This window comes from Falco biarmicus, chromosome 19, assembly GCF_023638135.1.
Source record: "Falco biarmicus isolate bFalBia1 chromosome 19, bFalBia1.pri, whole genome shotgun sequence".
Taxonomy (NCBI): domain Eukaryota; kingdom Metazoa; phylum Chordata; class Aves; order Falconiformes; family Falconidae; genus Falco; species Falco biarmicus.
In genome coordinates this window covers 3,878,730-3,906,395 of record NC_079306.1, presented here as the reverse complement: position 1 = coordinate 3,906,395, position 27,666 = coordinate 3,878,730, and the positions used below count along the sequence as shown (strand labels likewise).

Below are 27,666 nucleotides of genomic sequence, written 5' to 3'. Positions count from 1 at the left end.
ACAACCCAACACACGTGCACACTCGACCACACATGCACATGGCCCAACACACATGTACAGACCCCGACATACATGCACATGCCCCAACACACACGCACATGCCCCAACACACATGTGCACACCCCAACACACATGTGCACACTCCACCACACATGCACATGGCCCAACACACATGTGCACACCCCGCCACACGCACACGCCCAAAACACATGTGCACACTTCACCACACATGCACATGGCCCGACACACATGTGCACACCCCGACATACATGCACATGCCCCAACACACTCGTGCACACTCCAACACACATGTACAGACCCCAACAAATATATGCACACCCCAACACTCATGTGCACACTCCAACACACACGCACATGCCCCAACACACATGTGCACACCCCGACGTACATGCACATGACCCAACACACACGCACACGCCCCAACACACACGTGCACACTCCAACACACACGCACATGCCCCAACACACATGTGCACACCCCGACACACACGCACACGCCCCAACACGCACACGCCCGCCCCAAACCACGCGTGACGCGCGAACAGGCGCCCTGCCCCCCTCCCCCCCGCGCCCCCCGCCCCTCCCCGCCCCTCCCCCCGCCCCCCCCCGCCCCCCCCGCCCCGCCCCGCCGGCAGCGCACTCCGGGGCTCGGCGCGGAGCGGCGCGGAGCGGAGCGGCGGAGCCCGCGGCCCTTCCCCGGCCCCTGCCCGGCCGGGCCATGCTCTAACGGGGCCGGTACCGGGGCGCGGGGCCGAGCGGGGCGGCGGAGCGGGGCAGCGGCCACCCCCCGCGCCCCCTGCCCGCAGCGCGGCCGGGACGGGAGCATGCGGGTCCTCCTCCTCTGCCTCCTGACTCTCGCGGACTCCCACGGGCAAGGTGGGTACCGGGCATCGGGCACCGCCACCGGGCATCGGGCACCGGGAGTACCGGGCACCGGGTGTACTGGGCATCGGGGGTACCGGCCACCGGGCATCGTGCTCCGGGTACCGGCCACCGGGTACCGGGGGTATCGGCTACCGGGCATCGGGGGTACCGGCCACCGGGGGTACCGGCCACCGGGCATCGAGCTCCGTGTACCGGCCACCGGGCATCGGGCTCCGGGTATCGACCACCGGGCATCGGGGGTACCGACCACCGGGCATCGGGGTTACCGGGCATCGGGGGTACCGGCCACCGGGCATCGGGGGGTACCGGCCACCGGGCATCGGGCTCCAGGTACCGGACACGGGGCATCGCGGGTACCAGGCACCGGGCATCGGGCTCCGGGTACCGGACACCGGGAATCGGGCTCCGGGCATCGGGGGGTACCGGACACTGGGAATCGGGCTCCGGGTACCGAACACGGGGCATCGGGCTCCCAGAATCGGGCTCCGGGCATCGGGGGTATCGGACAACGGGAATCGGGCTCCGGGTACCGGACACGGGGCATCGGGCTCCAGGTACCGGACACCGGGAATCGGGGATACTGGACACGGGGCATCAGGCTCCCGGTACCGGACACCGGGTATCGGGCGCGGGGCATCGGGGGGTACCGGACACGGGGCATCGAGCTCCGGGAATCGCGGGTACCGGACACCGGGCATCGGGCTCCTGGCATCGGGTACAGGGCATCGGGAGTACCGACACCGGGCTCCGGGTACTGGACAGGGGGCATCGGGCTCTGGACACCGGGCTCCGAGTACCGGCCACCGGGCATCGGGTACCGAGTACCGGCCACGGGGCATCGGGGTTACCGGACAGCGGGTACCGGCAGCGCCGAAGTGCGAGTCGGAGCTCGGCGGGCAGCGGCTCCGGTGCCGCCCGGTCCCGATGGGATGAGAGCGGCTCCAGCCGGGGAACGCGGCGGCAGCAGTTCGGTCTTGGGGGAGGGGGTGCTAGTTCTGGTGGGACACCCCCACCCCAGCCCCCCGGGGCCGGTACCCCGGGGCCGGTCCTCGTTAACCCCCCCCCTTACCGGGTGGTCCCGATGGGCCGGGTCTCCCCAGCCCGGGGCTGCGGCTGTTCCCCCGGTTCTGCTCTTGATGGATGTCCCGGGCTGGGGGTCGGGGTCTTGTGTCGTGTGTGTCCCGTGTCCGTCCCCCCCCCCCCCCCCCGCCGAATCTGTGTCCTGGTCCCCCCCGTCCCGGTCCCGCGGGACTCCCCGTGCTGCCGGAGCCGGGGGAGGGGGGGGGGGGGGGGGGTCGCGGCGAGGCGGGGGGAGCCGGGGTAGGGGGTGGTCAGCACTGCTTGGGTGGGTTAGTTGGGGGTGTCAGGAAGGGAGGGGGGACAGACCGGGGTCACTAGGGTCCCGTTAGCAGTGGGGACCTGACCCTGGGCGCCCCAATTGCTGAGGGGGGGCACCCAGGGCTGGGGGTGACGGGGGGGTCCGGGCCGGGAGCCGAGGGGGTGTCTCTGGGGGACAGCCAGGACCCCCTGCTCCCAGCCCAGGCAGCCCCTGCCAGGGGGAGTGTGGGGCACCCTCTGCCCCCCCCCCCCCCCCCATTTGCTTCCTAGGGCTTGCTGCAAGCTGGGGGTCAGCCAGAGCCCCCCCTCCCTAGCCCCTGTCTCCCCCCCAAGGGACTGCGCCGTGCCAGCCTGGGGAAACTGAGGCACAGGGACTCGCTCAGCCAAGGTCACGCAGAAGGGTGGGTTGGGGGGGGACAGCGGGGTGTGTCCCCCCAGGACCTCCCCGAAGCCCCACGCCAGGGCGGTGGGGGAGCGCGCCATGCGTGCAGCGAGCTGGCGAGGTCTCAGCCGGCTCGGCCCAGGGCTGGCCAAGGCAGCCCCTGCACGGCCTCCGGCTCCTTCCCAGCTGCAAAATCCAATCTAATTTTTAATTAAGGGGGCGGCGTTGCTAAGATGCCAGGAGGAGGGAAAAAAAATTGAGTCGACCCAGGGTTTAAAAGGAGCGTGCAAAGCCTCTTAGGGGGCTGGGGGGGGGGGGGGGGGCAGATCCCAGGCTCCCCCGCGCAGGGCTGGGGGGGAGCGCGGGGGGCTCCGCTGCCCTCCCAGGAACAAAAGCACCCGCTCTCCCGCCCGGTGCCATGTGGATCTCGGCAGCGAGAGGGGCCCAGCTCCGGCATCGCCACTTCGGCCGAGGGAAAAGCCAGATGGCTGGGCCCGGGGCTCCGGTGGGGCTGGGGTCTCATCCCTGGGTGAGGGTCCCCCCCCTCGAGCATCCCTGTCCCGTCACTGTCCCCACCAGCTAAGTCTTGCTCACGCCGCGGAGCGTTGCTCTAAACTGGGGTGCTGGGTGTGTGTGGGGGGTCCTGCTGCTGTTAGGGGGCAAAATTTGGGGTTCCCTGCCCCCCTGGGGCTGTGCCGGCCGGCGTGTGCGTGGGGGGGGGTCGGTGCCATTCACGTCCTTGCACACAAAGATGTTGAATGGGTTTCATCACTCTTCATTTCTCACTAAATAATTTTCTGTATCTTATCTAAATGAAACCCATTATTCTTCCCCCCGTTTCAATCACTCGCCGTGATTGCACCTCAAATTGAAATATTTATTCATTTTCTGGGTGATTCTTTTTCTCTCTGTGGGTTTTTTTTTTTTTTCATGCCCCCCACCCCCTTCCCTCTCAAAAGCAGTAAAATTGAAACAGCAGAGAAACAGGGGCTGATGGAGGGGTGGCAGCAGGGGGGGGTGTGTGTCATCCTGGGGGGCTTGTAGCTCCCACAGTGTGTGGCTCTGAGACCCAGCACGCCCCTGCTGAGCTGGGAGATGTCACCGCTGAAGGAGCAGGGGTGGCACCAGGTGGCTTGAGGTCAGGCTGGTCCCTTTGCTGGTGACTTTTTCAGGCGTGCTTGGATGGAGCTTGGATGGAGCTTGGATGGCAGGATGTGGCCCCTTGTGGCGCCCGATTTCTAGGGCAGGAGAGATGGTGCTGGGGCAGGAGGGACAGTGCCAGGGCACAGGGCCACCCTGACTAGCCCCGCTCCGGGACGTTAATGCCCTCGGTGGCTCCCCAAGGGGGAAGGAGGTGCAGGAGGGTCCTGGTGGTCTCAGCACAGCCGGAGGGATGATGAGGATGGTGGTGGGCACCTGCCTGTCCTCCCTGTGCAGGAGCCGTGGTGGCTGGCCTCCCCGCACGCTGCCGGAGCCGCGCTTGGCGTGATGTGGTTTTAAGATGATTGTTGTCTGCTGCAGGGTGATAAAAGCCCCTGGGAGATGGTCGTGTGTGTGGGGGGGGGGAGTATGGTGGCCCTCACCCCTCCTCCCTGGGGCTGGGGGCTGTGCCGGAGCCGGTAGCGTTTGGCATCATGCCCTGGGTGGGCATTCAAAGAGCGGTGGCAACGCTGGTGGCCGCTGGGCTCTCGCCCAATCCTGGGGGTCTCCAGGCTGCTCGCCTGGAGTGAGCCCACTGCCCGTGCACCGGAGCCGCCAGATCCATCTCTGGCTCCTGTTTGGCCTCACCGTGTTCGGCAGCGGTGGCCGAGCTCTGTCCCCTGCCAACTGCCCCCCGTGTCCCCTCCAGGCGGGAGCCTGGATCACCGTGATCATATCCAACACCCTTCCAGACCCCCATCCCCAAAACCCCTCGGTGGAGGGGACAGAGCCACGGCAGGTCACCGCAGCCACCCTTCAGGAAACCATTTTGGCAACTGGGATCAGGGCTTGCAGGCACTGGTGGGGTTTTGCCGCTGCTTTTCCCTTCTCCGGGGCAGGTGCGGGAAGGGGCCGAAGCCCCTTCCCCACCCTGGGGTTGCCCCCATCTCTCCGACAGGGAGTGGAGCCAGCGAGGGATGCATCACAGCTCTGCAGGGGGGCCAGATCCTGCTCCGGGCTGTGCCCCGCTGTGGTGCTGGGGCCAAGGCAGCCTTTGGGGCTGGCGGGACGAGCCCTGCCACGGAGCCACCGCCCCGTGCCGGGACTTGCCTGGGCATCCCGTGCCAGGCTGAATCACCCGCTGCCGCGCCGGGGCCCGCTTTGCTGGCGGGGAGCAGCCAGCCCATCCACCGAGCCCCCCGGCAGCCTCCTCCGCCAGCCCGGAGCGCCGCCTGCGCCCACAGCGTCCCACCCATTTTCTGCGGGACCTGGAGCCGTCCGTGTGTCCGGAGCCATCCGTGTGTCCAGAGCCATCCGTGTGTCCGTCCGCAGTGACCTCTGGCGCCGCAACCATCCAGAGGTGAAACCAGGGTCGTTGGGCACCTCTCCCCCACTGACCAGAGCTGAGCAGCATTAATTACATTCCCATCCTTTAATTCGGGATTGGTTTAATCCCAAGCCAGCTTTCCTCCTGGCCTAGATCCTACCTGGGATCCTACTGCCCGGCTTACCAGGATGCACGCCCGGCCCGGTGAGCACATCCCCAGGGATGCCGGAGCCAGCTCCGGTCACAGGACTGTGGCACACTGTGGCTGCCTGGCCTCGCTGCTCCGCCACTGCTGTCCGTGGGTCCATCTGTGCATCCAGCTGACACGCAGCCCCCCACCACACGGGCAGCGTGGGGATTATAGCTAACTCTCCATAAAGATTCCCCTAATTGCTTGCCTTACCTCAGGTTTTATCATCAAAGCATCCGTTATTCCCTCTCTAGCCTCCTTTTCTTTTTATTATCTCTTAATTAATCACTCTAGCTTTCACACTTAGCAGATAATTACAGTCTCCTGGGCACACAGCTCATTTTCATAACCTCCTGCTCCCAGCCAGGAGTGGGCACGGCGCGGGAGGGAGGCGGCGGGCAGGGAAGACGGAGGGGACGGAGGGACCATCCCGCGCTGGCAGTGTGACCCACGTGACTTCTTTCAGTGGCAGCGTGGCCACCACATCACCCTCTGGGACGGGCAAGTGGCAGTGCCAGGTACCAGCCCCAAAGGGAGGATGCTCCAACGAGGAGCCCCCAGGTACCAGCCCCAAAGGGACGATGCTCCAACGAGGAGCCCCCAGGTACCAGCCCCAAGGGGAGGATGCTCCAACAAGGAGCCCCCCAGGTACCAGCCCCAAGGGGAGGATGCTGCAGCGAGGAGCCCCCAGGTACCAGCCCCAAGGGGAGGATCCTCCAGTGAGGAGCCCCCAGGTACCATCCCCAAGGGGAGGATGCTCCAGTGAGGAACCCCCAGGTACCATCCCCAAGGGGAGGATGCTCCAGTGAGGAGCACGGCCAGGCAATGGGGCAGAGTTAAGGTTATCTGGAAAAGGGATGGAGCTCTGGTCCAGGATCCAGCCTGGACTTTGCTGGGATACATCTCTTGGAGCTGAAAACCAAGCTCTTTTCCACCCACCCACCGCAAAAGTCCCGCCGGCGTGGGCATCAGACGTGGCACAGCCGGTGACGCCAGGCCCCGGTGCTGGGCTGGATCCCTACGCTGCTGGGGTCGCTGCCGCGAGGGGATGGCAGGAAGGAGGAATGTAAAGAGCAAACCCACTTGGGGAAGGCGCAGGGAAGGGAAAAAGGGGGAGAGAGGCCTTTTCTGCAAGGGCTGGGACATAAAGGGCTGCCAGCGCTGCCATGGCAACGGGCGGATTATGATCCAAATGGAAATCAAAATAAGAGGGGGGGGGGAGAAAGCGAAAGAGTGGAGTAAAGGAGGAGGGGAGGAAAAACAACTTTTATTTCCAATCGGAGAGCGGTTGTGTGCCTTGGAAGGGTTGCCATAGGAACAGCAAAGAAAAGGAGCGGGGGAAAGTGTGCAGGCGTGCAAGGGAGTGTGCGGGCGTGCAAAGGAGCGTGCAGGCGTGCAAGGGAGCGCATGTGCGGGGGTGTGCGAGGGAGCGTGTGTGTGTGCGTGCAAGGGGGTGCGGGCATCCACCCCGCTGCGCCTGCAGGAGCATCGCCACCGGGCCGGGAGGAGGAGCGGGATGAAGGCTGCACCCCCATCACCGGGGTCTGCCCCGGGGAAACCCACCACCCTTGGGCCCCGACACCGGCGACACGCAGCGAGCCCCATCCTGTGGGAGCTGCGGGGTTGGGGGGCACCCAGGCTGCCCCCACCCAGGTTGCCTCTGAGCATCCTCCCGGGCGGTGCCGGAGAAGGGAATATCCCGGTGTCGCTGCTCGCAGGGTGCCCAGGACAAAGTGGGGCTGGTCTGGGGTTCCCACCGCTCCCCCCCGGCAGAGCAGGACCCCCCTAACCCTTCTCCTCTCCCCTCCCATTCCTTTTTGGTTTTTATTTAAAAATCCCCACCTTTCAAGTGGATTTGATTTAAAACAATAGCTTTAAACATTGGAGAGGGGATTTCCCATCCGGCGCCACTGCCAGCCTTGGTTCGGGTGCCCCCCGAGGGAGGGCTGCGGGTGCTGAGCCCCCCTGGCCGGGCCGCTGGGTTGCTGGAGGTGTCAGGGGGGACTCAGGGCGGGTTGGGGGGGTGCGGGGTGGGGGGCTGGGGGCTGTGGGATGGTGTGTTTGGGGTGGAGGCTGGAGCAGGCTCCCCGGGGCCAGGCAGGAGAGCAGCAGTGGGGAAACTGAGGCACGACGTGGTTTGCTTTGCCCGTCAACTCGGGCAGCGCAAGGCAGGGCCCGCAGCCTTGGCCCCCAAAAAAGCTGGGGAGCAGCGAGAAGGAACCCCCAAAGGTAAATTCTTCCCCCTTAAAATGCCCCCCCCCAGCCCTGCCAGCCCCTTGCCTGGGGTCTGAGCCCCCTGCCCGCTGCAGGGCGGCCGCGGGGAGCTGAGGGTTAAGCTCTGGGTTTTTGGTTTTTTTTTTTTTTCTCTCCCTCGTCTTCCAGAGAGCCTTGGCAGGAAATTCCTCAAATTCCAGGCTTGTGGGATCATTGCTGGGCTCTGACCGCAGGAGCTGGGAGCGGGAGCCAGGGCTGCTCCCTCCAGCTCCAGCTTCTCCTGAGCAGGATTTGCTGAGCCCCAGAGGGGAGGGAGTGCTGTGCCCCCCCGCCCCCCCCCAACCCCAGGATCCCCCCCCCCCCCAGTCAGAGGCACGATGCTTGTAACCCCCTCCCCCAAGCTGCGGGGACCCCAGCACCCAGCGTGGGGTGTGGGAGCTGCTGGGCTCAAACTTGCATGGGACCCCCCCTCCAAGATATCCTAAGTGGGGGGGGGGGGGGCCCTGGGGGGCCCGAGAGCCCCACATCCTCACGGGGGGCACGTGGCTGGTTTGGGGGGGGGGGGGGGGCCGCGATGTGGCAGCTGGGGAGCCCAGCGGGTGGGTGGGCAGATCTTGGGGGGCTCTGTTCCCCTCCCCCCCCCCCCCCCCCCCCCCCCACCCCCCAAGCCCTGGTTGCCACGCTTGGGGAGGAAGGAGCCGGAATTCCTGCCCATATCATCCCCTTGGGAGAGAGGGGGGATGGAGCACCCAGGCGGGGGGACAACCTGGGGTCCCCACCACAATGGGGGTCCCGCCGGAGAGGGATGCCAACCCACCCCCCATCCCCATGAATTTTTTCCCCCCTTCCCTTCAAACTCCCATTCCCTCCCATTTAGTTTTTTTTTATTATTATTATTATTTATTAAACCCCATTTGCCAGGGATGGAAACGGGCCGCTACCAGCTCCGTCGGAGATACTGGATTTAACCTCATCCCGTTACCGGTGCTGGCGGCGCTGCTTTTACCGGCCGGGACTCGAGCCACCCGTGGGGAAACTGAGGCACGGTGCCATCGCCGTCCCTTGCGAGAGCTCAGGAGCCCGGGGCTCATCCTCTGACTCATCCTTTTCCATCCGTCGGGATGCGGAGGCCCGTATCGGAGCCTTGCGCTCTCACAGCTGCTTGTCCCGATTCAATGTGAATGATAATCCCATTATTAAGAGATGTCTCATTAAGACATCTGTAACGAGAGCGCTTACCAGCAGCTTGGTGGAAGGATGCCAGCACTGTTTAAATATTTTTTTTTCCCCCCCTTCATTAATGATTAGGGAATTTTATTCCCCCCCCTCCCCTTTTTCCCAAAGAAGAGCTCCCCCACCCCCCCATCAACGCGCACAGACAAACAAAAGTCTTAATTAGACATTGTTCCTAACAGGGATATTACACAAATTAATTAAACTCAAGCCAATAAACAGCACTGCTCCATAATTCTGACAGCCCCAGAAATGAAGAGGAAATAACAAGGGGGAGAGGCTCTGCCAGCTCCTTCTGTCTGCTGGGGGGGATGGGGAGGGGGCTGGGACGCCCAACCCCCCCCCTGCAGCAATGGGGGGGGCTCAGACCAGGGTCTGCGCTGTCGCTGTGGGGGCTGGGACCTCTGGGTGCTGTTGGGTGTCCCTGGGGACGTTGCGTGGGGTGGGATGCTCTGGGTAAGGGGGGGCGGGGGGGGGGCTGACCCCAGGAACCCCGGGTGGGAGCAACATCTGCAGCGCCCCGCACATCTGCAGCCCAGGCCTTTGTTTGGCAGCGGTGCAAAGGGCAGCGCTGGGAGGAGGAGGAGGAGGAGGAGGAAGGCTGGGGTGCGAAGGCAGCTCCGATCTGCGCCCTGCCCCCCTCCTGCGGAGCCTCTGAGCATCAAAGGCGCCAGAGCAGGGAGGAGGCAAAGCCCCCCCAGACCCAGCAGGGACCCCCACCCGGAGGTGCTGTAGGGGGGGCAAAGGTCATCTGGGGGTGTCTGTCCTTACCCAGCCGTGCACACGGCTGCACACACGTGTTCCACACGCGTGGCCTGGGCCTGCACCGCCAGCTCTTACAGATGCATGTTCCTGTGCAGGCACGCAGCGGGTGCACGCACACACGTACACACATGCTCCCATGCAAGCACACAGCCGGTGCATGCATGCACGCACATGTGCACCATTGCAAGGACGCAGCTGGTGTGCACGCACGCTGTTCTGTGCAAGCATGCGGCTGGTGCGTGCGCACACCCTGACACGTTCTTGCACGAGCACACAGGCTGGTGCGGGCACACACACATGCCCATGCAAGCACACAGCTGGTGCACACACACACATGCACACCTGTGCAAGTACACAGCTGGTGTGCACACATGCACACACGCACCTGTGCAAGCACACAGCCAGTGCATGCACACGTGTGCACAGCTGGTGCATGCACATGCACATGCTTCCACACAAGCACACAGCTGGTGCATGCACACACGCGTGTTCCCATGCAACCACACAGCTGCTGCATGCAGACACACGTGTTCCCATGCAACCACACAGCTGCTGCATGCACACACACACACACACACACACGCACACACACACACGCACACACACACACGCACACACACACGCACACACACACGCACGCACACACACACGCGCACACACACACGCGCACACACACACACGCGCGCACACACACACGCGCACACACACACACGCACACACACACACGCGCACACACGCACACACACACACGCGCGCACACACGCACACACGCACACACGCACACACACACACACACACGCACACGCGCGCACACACACACACACACACACACACACACACACACACACACAGAGACACACACACACACACACACACACACACACGTGCTCCCATGCAAGCACACCCCTCCGGTGCGTGCCCCCCGCATTGCCCCTTGTAAGCCTGGCTGGCCAGCCTTGCCCAGCACGCCTGTGCCCCCTGTAGCCCCCACACCCCCTGCACCCCTGTTGCCCCCCATGCCCCCTGTAGCCCCCATCCCTCTGCAGCCCCCAACAGCCCCCCACACCCCCTGTGCCCCTGTAGCCCCTCATGCCCCTGCAGCTCCCCACAGCCCCCTATGCCCCCGTGCCCCCCACAGCCGCCTGTGCCCCCTGTGCCCCCCGCATCGCCCCGCTCGGGGCCCGCCGAGCCCTTTGTCTTTCTGCCTGGCTGCCCCCTTTCACCGGCATTAACGGCAGCAGAAAGGGGCCGAGTTTTTCCACCAACTTTGGGCGGCCAACGGGTCCTTCCCAGCACGGGGCGGGTGGGCGGCAGACAAAGCTCCCCACTCCCACCCCCACAGCCTCTGCCTGCACTGGGGGGGCAGGAGCAGGATGTGGGGGTCCGGGGATTCCTGCTGGGACCCCCCAACCAGGGTCCCCTGGGGATGGATCCCCCTTGGGGGGGCTGTGCCCTACCCTGGACCCCCATGTGGGGATGAGCACAGAGACCTGTGGGGCAGCAGTGGTGTCCTCGGGGGGGTCCCGTGGGGCAGCAATCGGGGTCCTGCCCCCCACAGTTCCCCCCCCCCCCCCCACCCCACCCCAGCCTGGCTCGTTTGCTGTACCGCACTAAAGCAATTCATTTATTTTCTTCTATATTTTCTCTCTCTCTGCCCAGTGCTGGTTTATATTTTATTGGCATCTTTGCAGCGCTGAAAGTAATGTAATTACGAGGGGAATTTATATGTTGTTTCGTAAGTCGGGAGTTCATTTTTTTTTATATTATTATTATTAGGTGGGGAATATTTAAGGCTCCTCAGGAAGGAAAAATAGAACCCAATTCCACCACGTCATCTCCCCCGGTATTTATGCCTCTTCCCAACGAGATTTTAATTGAAAATTGTTTTGCATGGTCCCCGCGTTGCGTATTTTTACCCTGCCTTTAATGACGACCTGGGGCCTCGGCCCATCTTCCCCCGCTGTGCGCCCTGGCTGCTTGTAAAAGGCAGGAGATTCGGGTGGAAAATTTGGGGATGGGATGGGAAGAGAAGTGGGGGGGTCGCAGTGGCGGCGGAGGGGACATGGTTATCCTTGGGCTGGTGGATGCCCGTCATCCTTTGATCTCTCCCTTTCCCCTGCCTCAGTTTCCAGCATCTCCTGGGGATGAGGGCGACCTGAGGATGCTGCCCAGGATGTGGTACCCAGGGTACCAGGGGGTGTCCCCACCGCCACGGGCATCTTCCCACCAGGCTATTGATGGGGTCCGACACGGAGGTGCCCGCGCGGCACGGCAGCACCCATCTCCCTGCCCAGGGAGTAATCGAGGTGGAATATTTGATGGGATGGGAAATGAGCTGCTAAATTTGTTGTGAGATTGGTGTCAACAGCGATGGCAACCGGGCTGGGAAATGAGAAATCGGGAGGTTATGGGAGGAGACAGTGCCGTGGCGGGGGGTTATGGCGTGGCACTTAGCAGGGGACATGGAGGGACACCCAGAGCCAGGTTCACCGTGGGCACTTCAGTGGCACAGAGGGGATGGGGGGCCCCGATCCTGATGGGTGCCCGTCCTGCATCCCGGAGCCCTGGGGGATGCTGTGCCAGGGTGGCACAGCCAAGGTGACCCTGGCTGGGGCGCAGGGAGGCCGTGGGGCTCGGCACTGCCAAAAGCGGGTGGAGAGGAGAGGCGGCGGGGCCGGGGGAGGGGAACCAATCTCCTCCTCATTTGTTTTTATAATTTTGCCTTTTAAAAAATGAAAATAACTGGAGCATCCTTTCCCCGGAGAGCTTCGCTTCCACTGGCTTGGGGAGTGGGGAGCGGAGGGGGAGGCACAGAGCGGCCCCCGCCAGCGCCCTACCAGTCTGCCAGAGATGCTGGGGACACCTGAGTGTCCCCAGCCTCGGGGGAAACTGAGGCACAGCGTGGCTGTAGGGGGGTCTGTGGGCAGTTTGCAGGTGCTCCCATGCCTGATTTTCCCCTGGGAGGAGGTTAAAACAGCCCCAGTTCTGCCACCGCCATCGCATGTGCAGAAGTAATGGGGTCAAATGCAGCGATGCCCCCTGAGATAGCCGGGGGGGGGGGGGGGGAGCGGGCTGGATGCGGCCCCGTCCTGGTGCCTCCCGAGCCCGGGCGCTGGGTGCTCGCCAACGATGCGCTGGCGTCATATGATGGTGTTGAAATACTTTCCGTTCCTGCCGGGATGGGGAGGACCCGCCAGCGCCGGGAGCAGAGCCAGGGCGCAGGGTCCGGAGGCAGCCGGGATGGGGATGGGGACAACCGGCTGCCCAGGATGCTGGCACGGCAGGGATGGGGACAACCGGCCACCGAGGGTGCTGGCACAGTAGGGATGGGGACAACCAGCCACCAGGGATTCTGGCACGGCAGGGATGGGGAGAGGGACAACCGGCCACTGAAGATGCTGGCACAGCGGGGATGGGGATGGGGACAACCGGCTGCTGAGGATGCTGGCACGGTAGGGATGGAGACAACTGGCCACCGAGGAGGCTGGCATGGCGGGGATGGGGATGGGGACAACCAGCCACTGAGGATGCTGGCACGGCAAGGATGCTGCCAGCTCCCCATACCGCGGAGTAGCGGCTGCAGGATTCAATTAATGAGGAATTAAAGGATAGTAATATTCAATTAATGTCAATCAGAGCGGGATTATAGGAGAGAGATTTTGGTCAAACGGGGTCAATGCTTTTTTGACGAGGATGCGCCGGGGGCCGATAACAAAGCCGAGGGACAACGACAGAGCTTTCACCCCCAAATGGTGCAGCCGGCGCCGGGATGGGTCCGCGGCTGCCGGTACCACCAGCATCACCGCATCACTACCACCATCACCATCCCAGGGCTCCCGCCCGAAGCTGCTCCAGCTTTGCCAGCCACCATCCAGCCACGTTAGCGTTAAAAAGCCAAGAGGAATGAGAAGAAAATAGAAAAGGGCATTGAGTGACTTCGAACAAGGAGCGGAAGCGGCTTCTCCTGCCAAGCTGCTTTCAGAGCACCCGGCTCGGCCTGTTCCTGGCCAGCGCTGTCATGCCGGGCTAATCGCAGCGAAGGAGGCTCATAAATTGTTGATGGCAACAGGGACCCTCTCTAGTAAATATCAATTTACTGGCTGGGAGCTGCAGGCGAGCACGCTGCCGGGGCGGGCACCTGCCGGTTGGGTCCCCATCCTGCCAGGGCCAGCGGTGACCGGGGGATGCTGCGGAAGGTGGTCGGGGGCATCCCTGAAGAGAGGACCCCCCAGTCCCCTCCAGGAAACCTTGCTGGAGCCTTGTCCCAGCCCTGCTCCCCATCCTTGGGGTCAGAATGGGGCCCTGCTGCCACCCTGGGACACACAGGGTGGGGGGTCACCAGTTTGGGGGCCACCCCACCAGCCACCCACATCCCTGCCCTGAGACGTGGCCGGGTTTAGCTGAAAGACCCAAATTGCCAGAGCCTAAAATAGCCCCCGACGCTGGGCAGAGCGGGGGGAGCGCGGGGATGTGCCAGCCCTGATCACGTCTCAGCGCCGGCACATCCCGCTGGCGAGGCGCGGCACCGCTCTGCCAGCACCCGGCAGGATGGCACCCCGGGGGGGCTGCGTCCCCATCCCCGGTGGGATCCACCAGCGGGACTGAGCTCAGCCGCCTTCTGTGCCTCAGTTTCCCCAGATGGCCGGCGAGGGGTCCGCGGGGTCCCCTCCATCGCCAGCGCCTGTTGGGTTATGCCGGGGCTGGCTGCAGCGGTTGCGCTTTTTTTCCATCCCATTGCCTCGCGCCGGGTGACAAGTGGCTCGGGGCGCTGGCGCTAGGGCCGTGACAGCGTGGTGACAGCGGCGGGGGCGATGGGGACAGGAGCGATGCCCTGTCCGCAGCATCCAGCCGCGGTCTCATCCTGCCCTCCTCTCCCATCTCTCCCTTTCCGCTCTGCCGGGCAGGGCCACAAGGAAGCCAAATCCTCTTTTCTTCTCTCCAGCAGCATAAAACCAGTGGAGGGTGGTTGTTGTTTTTTTTTCCCCTCCTCCCTGTCTATTTTTTTTTTTTTTTTCAATATAAATAGAAGCGAACAACTTGGGAAGAGGAAGGGGGAAAGGCTTAAATTTAAAAGCAGCAAGAAGAGGAAGGGGAGGAGGGAGAGAGATAAAATAATAAAATAAAATAGAATAAAAAAAAAAAACTCTAGCACGGAGAGATTTAGCTCCATCTGAAAGCTGTCAGTGCGAATAAAAAGCTTTTCTTTGAACCCTGAGTTTAATAGCAAGAGGAGAGAGAGGGAGATTGGAGCACCAGCCCCAGGGCTTAATCAGCCCTTGGTTTGATAAATAGAGGGAGACAGGGCCGGGAGTGGGGCTCCCCAGCCCCCCCCGGGTCCCTGCCTGCCCCCCACCCCAGCGCCACCCAGGAGCCATGCATGAGCCACGCGTGGGGCCGCAGGGAGCCCCGCAGGGTCGCGGCACGCCTGCCTGCCCCATGCACACCGGCGTGCTCCCGCGCGCACAGGCATGTTCGGGTACGCGGCTGCGTGTTCCCATGCACATGGATACCTGCCTCCTGCACACATGTGTACTCCCCGGCACACACGCACATGCTTCCCTGCATTCCCATGCACACAGGCACGTTCCCACGCATGCAGGCATGTTCCCATGCACACGGGCACAATCCATGGATACATGTGTGTGTTGCCATGCAAACAGGCATGCTCCCATGCACAGACACGTTCCCATGCACACATGCACATGCTCCTGTGCCGCCTTCTGCACACAGACACATTCCAGTGCACGCATGCACGCATTCCTATGCACAAGTGCACAACCCACGCACACATACATGTGTCCCCATGCACACAGGCAAGTTCCCAGGCACACATGCATGTGTCCCCATGCACACAGCCATGTTCCCACGCATGCAGGCATGTTCCCGTGCACACAGGCACAATCCATGGATACACGTGTGTGCTCCCATGCAAACAGACACATGCTCCCATGCATAGACATGTTCCCATGCACACAGACACATTCCAGTGCATGCACGCATGCATTCCCATGCGCAAGCGCAAAACCCACGCACACATACATGTGTCCCCATGCACACAGGCATGTTCCCAGGCACGCACGCATGTGTGCCCGTGCACACATGTGTGCGTGCATGCTCAGAGCCCACAGCCCCTGTGCCACTACCTCTCCCGCGCCCACCGCAGGGTGAGGGGTGGGTGGGATCAGCTGTTCTGAGGTGCCAAAGCTTCACAGGGTGGGCACGGCGAGGTGAGAGGGGCACGGCAATGAGGGGGGCACGGCGATGGGGGTGGGGGGGGGCACCCCTTGCCTTTGAAGCCCGCAGCCTTTGGGAAGCCGCCCGTCTCCTCCGCGTCATGTCAAGGCCCCGCGACATGGAAAGACTTTCAGCGCTCGTTGTGCCGTGGCCGTCGCTCGGTGCGCAGCCTCCCCCGCGCCCGCTGGCCCTGGATCACCCTCCTCCAGACTAAACAGCCCTTTGCCCAGCAGGACGGGCAGTGTTTGATGGGGGAGAGACATTCAACCCCCCCCCCCAGCCACCGCCACCACCACCCATCCTGGTGCCCTTGGGGCACCCAGCAAAGCCCCTTGGAGAAGGGGAGGAAAGGGAAGGAGGCAGAACGGTGCTGCAAGCCGGCGTGCATCGCACCCCGACTGCTCCCGCGCTCTGACAAACGCTGCCAGCACCCGCTGGTGACCTGCCACCTCAGCTGGCAGGGGGTGGGGTGGGTGGCATTGCCACCCATCTGTCCTTGCCCTGGGGAACCGCTGCGTTGGGTGCTGGCGTGCAGGAGGGTCCCGTCGCTGGGTGTTTCGGAGCTTGGGGACAACGGCGTCGTGATGGGCACAGGGGGCGGGTGGTGGGTGGGTGGGTGCTGTGGGGTGCTCCCTCGTCCTGCCGGGGGAGAGGGAGATGCTGCCTGGGGAGCCGGCAGCCTAAATACCCGCAGCAGCTGACGATCCGCTGCCGGGATTAGCAGCTGAGCTGGAGTTCGCCGGGGCTGGGCAGGGGCAGCATCCCCTGCACCCAGGATGCTGGCACGGCTGGTGGAGGGCAGAGCACGCAGAGCGGGTAGCTCCTTGCTGTGTCACCTTCATCCGCCGAAAACGTCACCCAGGCTGTGCCGTGCCAGCCCCGTGCCAGGCCAGCGCTGTGGTCCCCCCCCCGTGCTGTCCTGGCAGGCGGCCGCTGCTGCCTGCGCCTCCTCCCACCTGTCTCGCTCCCCTTTCCCCGGCTCTGATCTTCCCTCACGCCCACCTCTCTCCAGGCACCTTCCGCTTTGATCTCTGCTCTGCTTTTTATTTCCCCCTCCCTCTGGCCCCCCCATTCCTGCCCCATCCTCCCCTCCTTCCCCCATCTCTCCCACTCTCTCCTTTATCCCCCTCCTTCCCTGCATCCCTGCTCTGTCTCCCTTCCCGTGGGGGCCGTGGGACTGGCTGGCATGGGCTGGGGGGGCCAGGGTGGTGGCATGGGGTCACCCCAGGGTGGCGGGGAGCAGTGACTGTCCCCAAATCACTGCTGCAGGTCCCTTGTGCACGGCCAGCGGTGCTGCGCGGCCTGTTTACTGCACACTGTTGTGCTGGGGTAGCCCATCCCGGGAATCCTGGGGTGCCCCATCCCAAGGATGCCTGGGTACCCCATCCCGGGGATACTGGAGTGTCATATCTTGAGGATCCTGGGGCACCCAATCCCAGGGATCCTGAGGATCCTAGTTGCCATGTGTCAGCGATCCCAAGGTACCAGGTCCCAGGGACCCTGGGGTGCCTGATCTGGTGGTACCCCATCCCAAGGGTCCCTGGGAACCCCATCTTGTGGATCCTGGGGTGCCATGTCCTGAGGATCCTAGGGTGCCCCATCCCAGGGTTTTGGGGATGCCTGATGCTGACCCGTTCGGTGTATCTGGTGGCACAGCCTGGCATCTGGGGATGCTGCACGTGGGTCGTGCGGTCTCTCCAGCTCAAGACCTTGCAGATTGCCCTACCCCACCCCATGGCAGGACCCACAGGCAGGCACCGGGGCAACGGTGGCACATTGGTCCCCTGCGCCAGGCATGGCAAGGAGGGTGCCAAGCACCAGCGCATCCCGTCCTCCTTGGCGCCATGGTGTCCCCAGGGCTGGCACAAGAGCGGGGGCTGCCAGGAAGGGAGGCAGCAGCCGGCGCAGGGATTTCAGGAGGTGTCGGGGGGCTTTGTTTGCAGGATCAAAGGCCCAGAGTCCCCAGCTTTCCAGGGATGCAGCACAAGCTGGGGACAAACCCAAGTGGGTTGGGGTGCCTGAGCTGTGGCCGTGCCCGGCGTGGCCATGGCAAGGGCATGTGGCACCCCGTGAGCCGTGCTGGCAGAGGCCGTGCTGGGGACTTAGCGGCTTCGTTATCCGCAGCTCACTCATCCCCAAAAGGGATTTCTGCCTCCCCCTCTCCCGCACCACAGCGGAAATAATTTGAATATTTTAGAAAAAAAAAAAGCTTTTAAGGGGGATAATCACTGGGGAAAAGGCAGCTCCTACACCACGATGCCCCTCTGCCCACTGCCCCCCCAGGGTCCTGGTCCCCATCCCTTGTCCCGGAGCCGGCAGCACACGCGTGTATTCAGCACGCCCACGCTGGCACACCCCACGCATCCCCCCCCGCCATGTCCTGGTCAATACCCGCCGGCCGCGTGACGGGCGCTGCCACCAAGATCAATCCCAGCTGCTGCACAGGGCGGGGGCTCAGGGGTGCGGTGGAGCCTGGCTTTGGGGGTCCCACAGCCCCGGCAGCCCCTCTGAAACCTCTGGGGACCGCGGGCAGCTCTGGGGGGGGCCTGGGGGGGCTGTGTTGGTGGCAACTCCAGAGCCACCAGCATGACGGAGCACCGGGCGCTGCCGGCACGGCCAGTGGTGTGCGTGGCGCCCCAGGCCCTGGCTGATCCCCCTCCTCCATCCCCAGCGGCACAGACACGGTTTGTGGAGGAGCCAGAGGACCAGACGGTGGTGGCCGGCCAGAGGATCGTCCTCTCCTGCGTGGTGCTCAATTACTCCGGGATTGTGCAATGGACCAAAGACGGCCTCGCCCTGGGCATGGGGCAGGGGCTCAAAGGTACCCATGGGGTGGCGGGTGGCTCTGGGGACGTCACTGCGCAGGGCAGGGTCTGTCACCACGCGTGAAGCTCTCCGTGTTATGTCTCCTGCGGCGCTGCTTCCCTCCGCCCCGTTTCCCAGCTCCCTGTGCAGCATCCCTGGCTGCTGGGAGGCTGGTGGCATGTGCCCCAGCACCAAAGCACCAGCTGGGGCTTGCTGCCCACCCTCTGCTCCTTTCTGCACGCACCGGGGTCCCTGTAGGCACTGAGGTCCCTGTGGGCACTGGGGTCCCTGCGGGCACTGGGGTCCTTGCGGGCATTGCGGTCCCTGCAGGCACTGGGGTCCCTGAGAGCACTGGGGTCCTTGCGGGCACTGGGGTCCTTGCGGGCACTGAGGTCCCTGTGGGCACTGGGGTCCCTGAGAGCACTGGGGTCCTTGCGGGCACTGGGGTCCTTGCGGGCACTGAGGTCCCTGTGGGCACCGGGGTCCCTGAGAGCACTGGGGTCCTTGCGGGCACTGGGGTCCTTGCGGGCACTGAGGTCCCTGTGGGCACCAGGGTCCCTGCAGGCACTGGGCTTTCTGTGGGCACCGGGGTCCCTGAGAACACTGGGGTCCCTGCGGGCACTGGGGTCGTTGCGGGCACTGAGCATCCCATGTGCACCAGGGACCCCACATCTGCCAGGTCGCCACTGGCCGCCTGTGTCCCCGCTGTGGCTGGCACCGGGCGCAGGCAGAGACCAGGCTGCAAGGTGGCAGCCCCCCAGGTCTGCCCAGGCTGTACCCCAACGCGCAGGAGCTGCTGCCCTGTGAACCAGGGGGTTCCCTATCGCACCGGCCTCTCCTCCCCGGAAAAGGGGCCCTGGAGCATCCCCTTAACCTTGGAGAATTTGGGTGAACCCCATCCCCTCCACAGTGACACCCCCCCCCGTACTGTCCCCACAGCCTGGCCACGCTACCGCATCATTGGCACGGCCGACTCGGGCCAGTACAACCTGGAGATCACCGACGCCGAGCTTTCCGATGACGCCGTGTACGAGTGCCAGGCCACCGAGGCCGCACTGCGGTCCCGGCGGGCCAAGCTCACCGTGCTGAGTAAGGAGCCAGCCCCCCCCCCGCCCCCCATGTCCCCCACCGCCCCCCACGTCCCCTGAGCCAGTCCCCTGAGCCATCGCAGGCAGCACCGCGGGGGAAAAGCTGTCACTGCCTGCGCTGCTGCCCTCCCTTCCTCCGGTAGCCTGGATGTGCCATTATCTTTAATGCCTTAATCTATATTCACACCGTGGCTGAGTTACGGGACCTACGAGTGCCGTAACTTTGATTTCCCTGACTTTTGTGTCTTGGGTAAAAAAAAAAAAAAAAAAAAAAAGAGATGCCAGAGCCACAGCGGAAATGTTGCATGAATGGGGTTTTGGGGCGGATTTCTTGCTTTTCTTAATTTTTCTTTTTTTTTTTTTCCCCCTCTTTCTCCTTCTTCCCCTGGCATTGAAATTCCCATTTGCAAGACGGGAGATAAAAGGCATGTGAGCGGGAGATGTGGCTGGGGTACTGAGCAGCGCGGCTCTCCCCGTGCCGCAGCTGCTGGAGCAGCTCCCTGCGCTCCCGGGCAGGGACTGTCCCCAAGGACCCCCAGCCTGGAGGGACCGTGCTTGGCCGGGGGGCTGTGAGCCGGCGGGAGCAGCCCCACCCCAGGGTCTTTGGGATGGCTCTGCCAAGGCTGGGGGTACCTGGGGTCTCCTCCATCCCCTGCCAAGCTCAGCAAGGTCCCCCCTGCATCCCCTGTCCAGTGTGGGGCTCAGCTGGGGCAGCGCAGGGGGACCCCCAGGCATGGAAGTCCCCAAGCAGGGGATTCTCCAAGCAAAAGGCTCTCTGGGCAGGGGGGTCTCTGCACAGGGTGGTCCCTGATAGAGAGGTCCCCAGGCAGGGAGGTCCCCAAGTAAGGCGTTCCCCAGGCATGGGGGTCACTGGGCAGAGGACGCTCCTGTGGATATTGGGGTCCCCAGACAGGGAGGATTCTCCCTCTCTGCCCATCCTACAACCGCCTCTGCCTGTCCTACTACCACGCTCCTCCACCAGACACCCAGTCCCCATTTCCATCATTACTGCCAGCTCCCGGGGTCGGTCACGAACAGCTGAAGCATCCATTTCCCCACACACAGTATGAACCGTGTGTGTCCCCCACCCCGAGCTCCCCTTTCCAAGCCCCCATGTCAGGGACACCCCAGGCCACTGTGCCTGGCTTGTGCCTCCTGCCCCAGCATGTGCCAGCACAGGGTTTCCATCCCGACACCAAATGGCATCTTTACATCTCCCCGAGAGCCAAGCCCTAATAAATCAGTAACGAGACTTTAGCTCCCGATCAAAAAGGGGATTAATACCCGGGCGGCGCCAGCCCGGTTGACGCTCTGCTGTCAAATGCTGCCTGCCTCCACTGCCCTTCATCACTCTTCCCTTTATCAGAGCAGTATCAATTTTTCAGCATCACGTGGCGTGGAGTGGGGTCTGCCTGCATCTGAGGCTGTGGGCAGGACCCCCCGCTCCAAGCAGCCGGCACCCACCCGGTGTCCCCTCTCCCCTCTGCAGTCCCCCCCGAGGACCCCACCATCGACGGAGCCCCCGAGATCCTGCTGCGTGCAGGGACACCATACAACCTGACGTGCCGGGCACGCAGCGCCAAGCCGGCAGCCACCATCGTCTGGTACCGGGATGGGCTCCAGCAGGATGGAGCCATCACCAGCACGGTACGGGGACACACTGGGACCCCGCATTCACCCCCTCTGCCCTGTGCCATGCTTCGATGTCCCCAGTGCGGTGCTGGGAGCCAACGGGGCCCGTCCTCTCTCCCCGGTAGGAGGTGTTGGCTGATGGCAAGCGGGAGACGACCACCAGCCAACTTGCCATCAACCCAACCGACCTGGACATCGGGCGGGTGTTCTCCTGCCGCAGCACCAACGATGCCATCCCGGCCGGCAAGGAGACCTTCGTCAAGCTGAATGTTCACCGTGAGTTGGTGCTGGGGGCGGAGGGGGCGATGCTTGAATGTTGGGGGGGGGTTGGTTCATCTAGGGCAGGGAGCCAGAGGTGACTTCTGGGGGTACCTGGGCATCATGGGGTGCGCAGGGTCCCCCAGCCCTGTGGTTGGAGCTGGGTGCCTTTGCAGAGGGGTCGTGCCCACGGTGGGATTCATCCAGACCCGGCCGGCTGGTGCCAAGCTGGAGGGGGGAGGCTGGGCTGGGACTTCGCGGTGAACACCGACCTCCAGTGGCTGCTGTGGGAAGGGTCTGCCCTGCCGGGGCCCGGCACCCACCGGCAGCACCCACACCAGGCAGGGATGCTGAGGCCCACGCCAGGCAGGGATGCTGGGTGCCCACAGTGGGCACCCACACCGAGAAGGAATGCTGGGCACCCACGGTGAGCACCCACACCAGGAAGGGATGCTGGGTGTCCACACCAGGCAGGGATGCAGGACACCCATAGTGAGCACCCACACCAGGCAGGAACGCTGGGTGCTCACCAAGAGCACCCACACCGAGAAGGAATGCTGAGCACCCATGGCAAGGACCTGCACCAGGCAGGGATGCTGGGTGCCCACAGTGGGCACCCACACCGAGAAGGAATGCTGGGCATCCATGGTGAGCACCCACGCCAGGCAGGGATGCTGGGTGCCCACACCAGGCAGGGATGCAGGACACCCATAGTGAGCACCCACACCGAGAAGGAATGCTGAGCACCCATGGCAAGGACCTGCACCAAGCCGGAATTGCTGGGTGCCCATGGTGGGCACCCACACCAAGAAGGAATGCTGGGCATCCATGGTGAGCACCCACACCAGGCAGGGATGCTGGGTGCCCACGGTGAGCATCCCACACCGCAAAGAAATCTGGGCACCCATGGTGAGCACCCACACCAGGCAGGGATGCTGGGTGCTCCTGGCAAGCACCTGTACCAGACAGGGATGCTGGGCACCCACACTGGGCAGGGATGCAGGGCACCCACAGCGAGCACCCACGAAGGACGGGGACGCTGGGTGGCCATACGCTGAGCATCGGAGCTTTTGGGATCTCCCGCCCGACAGGCCATACCCTGGGTGGCAGTGTGGGGAGGGGGCAGGCAGGCCACTTTGTCCCCTCTCCCGCTGCCCTGCTGAGCCTGTGCCAGCACCCACAAGGGCTCTGTCCACCCCCCCGCAGATCCCCCGACTGTCACCCTGTCCATCCAGCCCCAGACGGTGCAAGAGGGCGAGAGGGTCGTGTTCACCTGTATGGCAACCGCCAACCCTGAGATCAAAGGCTACAGGTGAGGGTCCGGCGGGACCCCAGGAGGTCCCTCCCCAACCTCCTGGCTTGGCTGCGACATCATATGGGGATGGGGGGGGGTCAAACGGGGCCCTGGGGGTCCCGTGTGTCCCCTGAACGTGCCCGCCTTGGGTCTCTGCCCTGCCCCCCCCCAGGTGGGCCAAGGGGGGGGTGATCATCGAGGACGCCAAGGAGAACAAGTACGACACGCAGGTGGATTACACCTTCTTCACGGAGCCCGTCTCCTGCGAGGTGCACAACGACATCGGCAGCACCAACGTCAGCACGCTGGTGGACGTGCACTGTGAGTGGGGCAGCCCCCCCGGCACCCCCAGGCTGCTGCCACCCCCCCCCCCCCAGCTCTGCTCCTCACCCTCTTCCCCCCGCTCTCTCCAGTTGCCCCTCGCATCGTGGTGGACCCCAAACCCACTGTCACAGACATCGGCTCCGACGTGACGCTGACATGCGTGTGGTCCGGCAACCCGCCACTGACCCTCACCTGGACTAAAAAGGAATCCAACATGGTAGGGTCCGGCGGCTGAGGTGGGGAGGGTGATCTGGGGGGGGTCCCCTGCCCCCTCCCTCATGCCCCCACGGTGCTTGCACCCAGGTCCTGAGCAACAGCAACCAGCTGTACCTGAAGTCCGTCACGCAAGCCGACGCGGGGCAGTATGTCTGCAAAGCCATCGTCCCCCGCATCGGCGTGGGCGAGCGCGAGGTCACCCTCTTCGTCAACGGTGAGTGCCCCCCCTGGGAGCAGGCACCAGCCCCCCCGTGCCAAACCCGGATCCAGGACACGGATGGGTTGATGCCGTAGCGTGTCCCCCTCTCCCCGGGGTCCCAGTCAAGCCCCCCGCCCCGTGCCTCCCGCAGGACCCCCCATCATCTCGAGCGAGGCTGTGCAGTACGCCGTGCGCGGCGACCGCGGCAAGGTGGAGTGTTTCATCGGCAGCACACCTCCCCCAGACCGCATCGTGAGTGCCGGGGGGGGGGGGCAGGGGTGCTGGGGGTGATGCTGAGCTGTGGGTGCTGACGCAGCCCCCTCTCCCCCACCCCGGCGGGGCCAGGCGTGGGCCTGGAAGGAGAACATTTTGGAGGCAGGGACGCTGGAGCGGTACACCGTGGAGCGGACTAACACGGGCAGCGGGGTCCTCTCCACCCTCACCATCAACAACGTCATGGACGCCGACTTCCAGACCCGTTACAACTGCACGGCCTGGAACAGCTTCGGGCCGGGGACCGCCATCATCCAGCTGGAGGAGAAAGGTAGCGCCGGCACGGCACCGTGGCACACCAGGATGCCGGGGAACCCGGCCAGGTCTCGGCTGCTGCCGGCAACAGGGTGTCGGCGAGGGCAGGCGCGTTCCTGCTGCAACCACCTCCTGGCAGTGCCCCTGTCCCCTGTCCCCAGCTAACATCTCCCCGTCTCCTGTAGAGGTCTTGCCCGTGGGCATCATTGCCGGTGCCACCATCGGGGCCAGCATCCTCGTCATCGGCTTCCTCGTGGTGCTCGCCTGCTTCCTCTACCGGCGCCGGAAAGGAAGTGAGTGGGGAGCAGGGGGGGTCGGCAGCCACAGCAGAGGGGACCATGGGTGCTACCTACACGGGGGGTGCCACCCATGGGGCAGGGGTGGGAGGATTCTGCCTCCATCCCTGCTCCTGCGTGCCCCCAGGCCGCAAGGACGTCACCCTGCGCAAGCTGGACATCAAGGTGGAGACGGTGAACAGGGAGCCCCTGACGCTGCATGCGGACCGTGAAGAGGACACAGCCAGCGTGTCCACAGCCACCCGTGTCATGAAGGCCATCTACTCGGTAAGGGACACCCCGTGCCAGGGGGTTACCCCACAGCATCCTTCCCCACCCTGCGCCGGGACGGATGGGACCACTGAGGAACAAGTCCGTCTCTTCCCCACTCTCCTGCAGTCGTTCAAGGACGACGTGGACTTGAAGCAGGACCTTCGCTGTGACACCATCGACACCCGCGAGGAGTACGAGCTCAAGGTCTGATGATGGTGCTGGGGCATGTGGGGTGTAGAAGAGGGGCAGCTCCCGGTTTTGGCCTGGGTCGGGTGGTCGCAGGGTGCTTTGAGGAGGAGAAAGGGGCCGGGACTTGTAGGTCCTCTCCCCTCAGTGCGTACCCCCACCACCCCCATCTCCTCGCAGGACCCCACCAACGGCTACTACAACGTCCGTGCCCACGAGGACCGCCCGTCCTCCCGCACCGTCCTCTACACTGACTACCGCAACCCCGGCCCAGCACGCTACGACACTCGCCCACCCTCCCGCCTCTCCCACTCCAGCGGCTACGCTCAGCTCAACACCTACAGCCGCGGCCCCGCGTCCGACTACAACGCCGAGGCGGCACCGGGTCCCGGACCCCCTCCCGGCACGGCGGGCGGCGAGACGGCAAGCCAGCTTTCCTATGAGAACTACGGGGGTCACACCGCCTTCCCGGCCAGTGCCGGTTATGCCACCTACCGCCTGGGGTACGGCCAGCCCCCCGGCCTGGACCGGGCACCCTACGATGCCTACGACCCCATGGGCAAGTACGCCAGCGCCACGCGCTTCTCCTACACCTCCCAGCACTCGGACTACGGGCAGCGCTTCCAGCAGCGGATGCAGACGCATGTCTAGGGCAGGCAGGGGCTGGCAGACAGCACCGAGGAGGAGGGGGCGCAGGCAGCAGGGGTCCACAGGTACCTCACGACTGTCCCCTGATATTCAGGGGCTCATCCTGACCCTCCTGCCCCACTTCTCCTCTAGCGGCTGGACTCCACGTGCTGTGCCACCCCCCTGGGGTTTGCTGGCAGCGGGGACGTGCCCCAAGTCTCTTCGAGCTTCCACTCATTCAGTTCTTTCTTTTCGGTACCTTCCCGGAGGAAGGAGGGGGTTGGGGGGCATCCTCCCCGCCGTGCCCGTCCCGTCCCCCTGACCCCAGCCAGCCTCAGCGGGTGCGTGCGGGTCCGCATGGCTCTCGGGGCCGGCTCTGCAGCCTCCACTCCCCCATTGCCCTGGATCCCCCCTGTTGAGCTCTGCGGTGCCGGATCCATCCCTGATGGGTCCCCAGCACCCCTGAGCCAGCACCTGCCTCTCCCTCCTCTGCAGGAGCAAGGGGCTGCACACGAGCTGCCCCCAGAACCCCCCCGTCCCATCCAGACCCCCATGCAAGGGAGCAGGGAGGTGCTATATGTGTGTATATACGTGTCTGTGTGTACACACATATACGCAATGGTTTCTGTTATCACCAAAAAAAGCCCCATCCCAGCCCGTTCCCGTTCCCTGTGCCTTGATTTTGGGGACAGCCCTCACTTGGGGCCAGCTTCCCCCTTCCCCACCCATCCCACCTGCCGACAGCCCCCACGCCCACCCTCGGAGCCGCAATCCCAGGGGATCAGGACGGGTAAATTCAGAGCAGCAGACCCCCCGGCATCTGCGTGTCCCCCCCTATACGCACACTCAGACCTACGGCACAGGCAGCGGCAGGTTTCCGTCCCGCTGTTGTCAGCCTGACCCCAAGCAACACCCTGAGCAACACCCTGTTGGACCGGCTGGCGTGGGGATGGGGGGGTCCCTCTTATGAATGTATATAAAGGTGTATATAAGGGGTGTAAGCGCCCTCCCGGCCACCAGCAAGTGTTATCGCTCCCCAACCCCATCCCCGGCACGCTGCCACCCCAGCCCTGCGGGTTTGGCGAATGTTTTGAGCCACAGCAAACCAAACCAGCTGGGAGCAGGAGCTCAGCCGGTCCCCCAGCTCCAGGGACTGGGGGGCACTGGGCAGCCGGGGCGATGGGACCCCAGTTTCGCTGCCTGCAGCCATAACGCTCGCCCAGCCGTCAGCTCAGGAGCTGCAGACGGGGGTCTTGCCGGGGGGCGATGAGTTTTGGTGGGAGGGTGGAGGCGTAGCGAGGGGGTTTGGCCGGGGAGCCCTTCCCGGTTACATCCTGGCCCCACCCCCCAAAACTGTCCCTGCGGTCCCCCGGGATTAGGTACGAAACACCTCCCCACGCGCGCCCACCCCACGGGGTCTGTCCTGGGGAGGGGGACATGCTTTGCAGTCCCCATCCCACCGAGCACCCCACTCCCAGTCACTGACCCCAGCGGGCTGGATGCCACCCTGTCGACAGCAGGTACGATTTCGAAGGGCTGCCGGGAGGGTTTGGGAAGGGGCTGGCAGAGCCGTGCTGGCAACACAGCCCCAGTGGCACAGCCGGGGGGTCCGCTGCCCCCCTCCTTCCCCCCTCGACACCCCCACCCCCCCAAAAAGGTACTGTCAGGACGGGCCAAACCCTGGAAGGTGCTGAGCCCGCGCCCAGCCTGAGCCTCCAACTGCAGGACTGCGTGCCATTTCTTGCAATGGTGCCTGATTTAACCCCCTACACGCACCCTCTCCTTGCCCCGCGTCCCCCCCGAGGACAGCCCCGTTTCGGGGGGCTCCCGCCCCAGGTGCTGCACCCCCACGTTGATAGCAATAGCCACCACGGCAGCGCAGGACGGGTGTCCCACCCCAGCCATCCCCGGGTGCCGTGAATCGAAGCCGAAGCTTTAAATTAAAACTCTTGCCGGGGTGGGAACGGGGCCCCCCAGGCCATGGCTGAGCCCCCCGGCACTGGGCGAGCGGGTCCCTTCCCTAGCACCGGCTGGTTTAGACCCCTAGAGACACGTATCTGTGATGCCCCCACCCTGCCCCCACCTCCCATTTTTTTATTTTTCATTTTCCTTTTTTTTAAATATTATGTACTATATTTTTAGTCTTAAACACGATATATTATATATATTTAATTTTTTTATATATATATATAAATATAAATGTTAAAAAAGGGGCTGCAGGTCGCCTTTGTT

General features: G+C 64.0%; 1 protein-coding gene across 2 annotated transcripts; it reads left to right on the top strand.

Moving 5' to 3' along the window:
* Window positions 1-653: 653 nt before the first annotated feature.
* Window positions 654-27,666, top strand: KIRREL1 (kirre like nephrin family adhesion molecule 1). Of its 2 annotated transcripts, XM_056322488.1 has the most exons (15): window positions 654-897; window positions 18,401-18,550; window positions 19,474-19,623; window positions 21,112-21,269; window positions 21,380-21,530; window positions 22,719-22,824; window positions 22,979-23,127; window positions 23,220-23,347; window positions 23,434-23,560; window positions 23,697-23,797; window positions 23,891-24,089; window positions 24,259-24,366; window positions 24,497-24,636; window positions 24,748-24,825; window positions 24,988-27,666. In XM_056322488.1, exons 1-15 carry the CDS (start codon window positions 846-848, stop codon window positions 25,456-25,458), a joined length of 2,268 nt encoding a protein of 755 aa, XP_056178463.1. In that variant the 5' UTR covers window positions 654-845; the 3' UTR covers window positions 25,459-27,666. The 2 variants fall into 2 exon arrangements, with proteins under 2 accessions (XP_056178463.1, XP_056178462.1); XM_056322487.1 differs by lacking the exon at window positions 654-897 and having other exon boundaries at window positions 18,301-18,550.

Bases quoted from the DNA above. Each gene is read 5' to 3' on its own strand.
- KIRREL1 (XM_056322487.1), top strand. From the start codon at position 18,316: ATGACGGAGCACCGGGCGCTGCCGGCACGGCCAGTGGTGTGCGTGGCG. The intron at 21,531-22,718 runs GTGAGTTGGTGC...ACCCCCCCGCAG, and splicing joins CGTCAAGCTGAATGTTCACC to ATCCCCCGACTGTCACCCTG. The intron at 24,637-24,747 runs GTAAGGGACACC...ACTCTCCTGCAG, and splicing joins TCATGAAGGCCATCTACTCG to TCGTTCAAGGACGACGTGGA.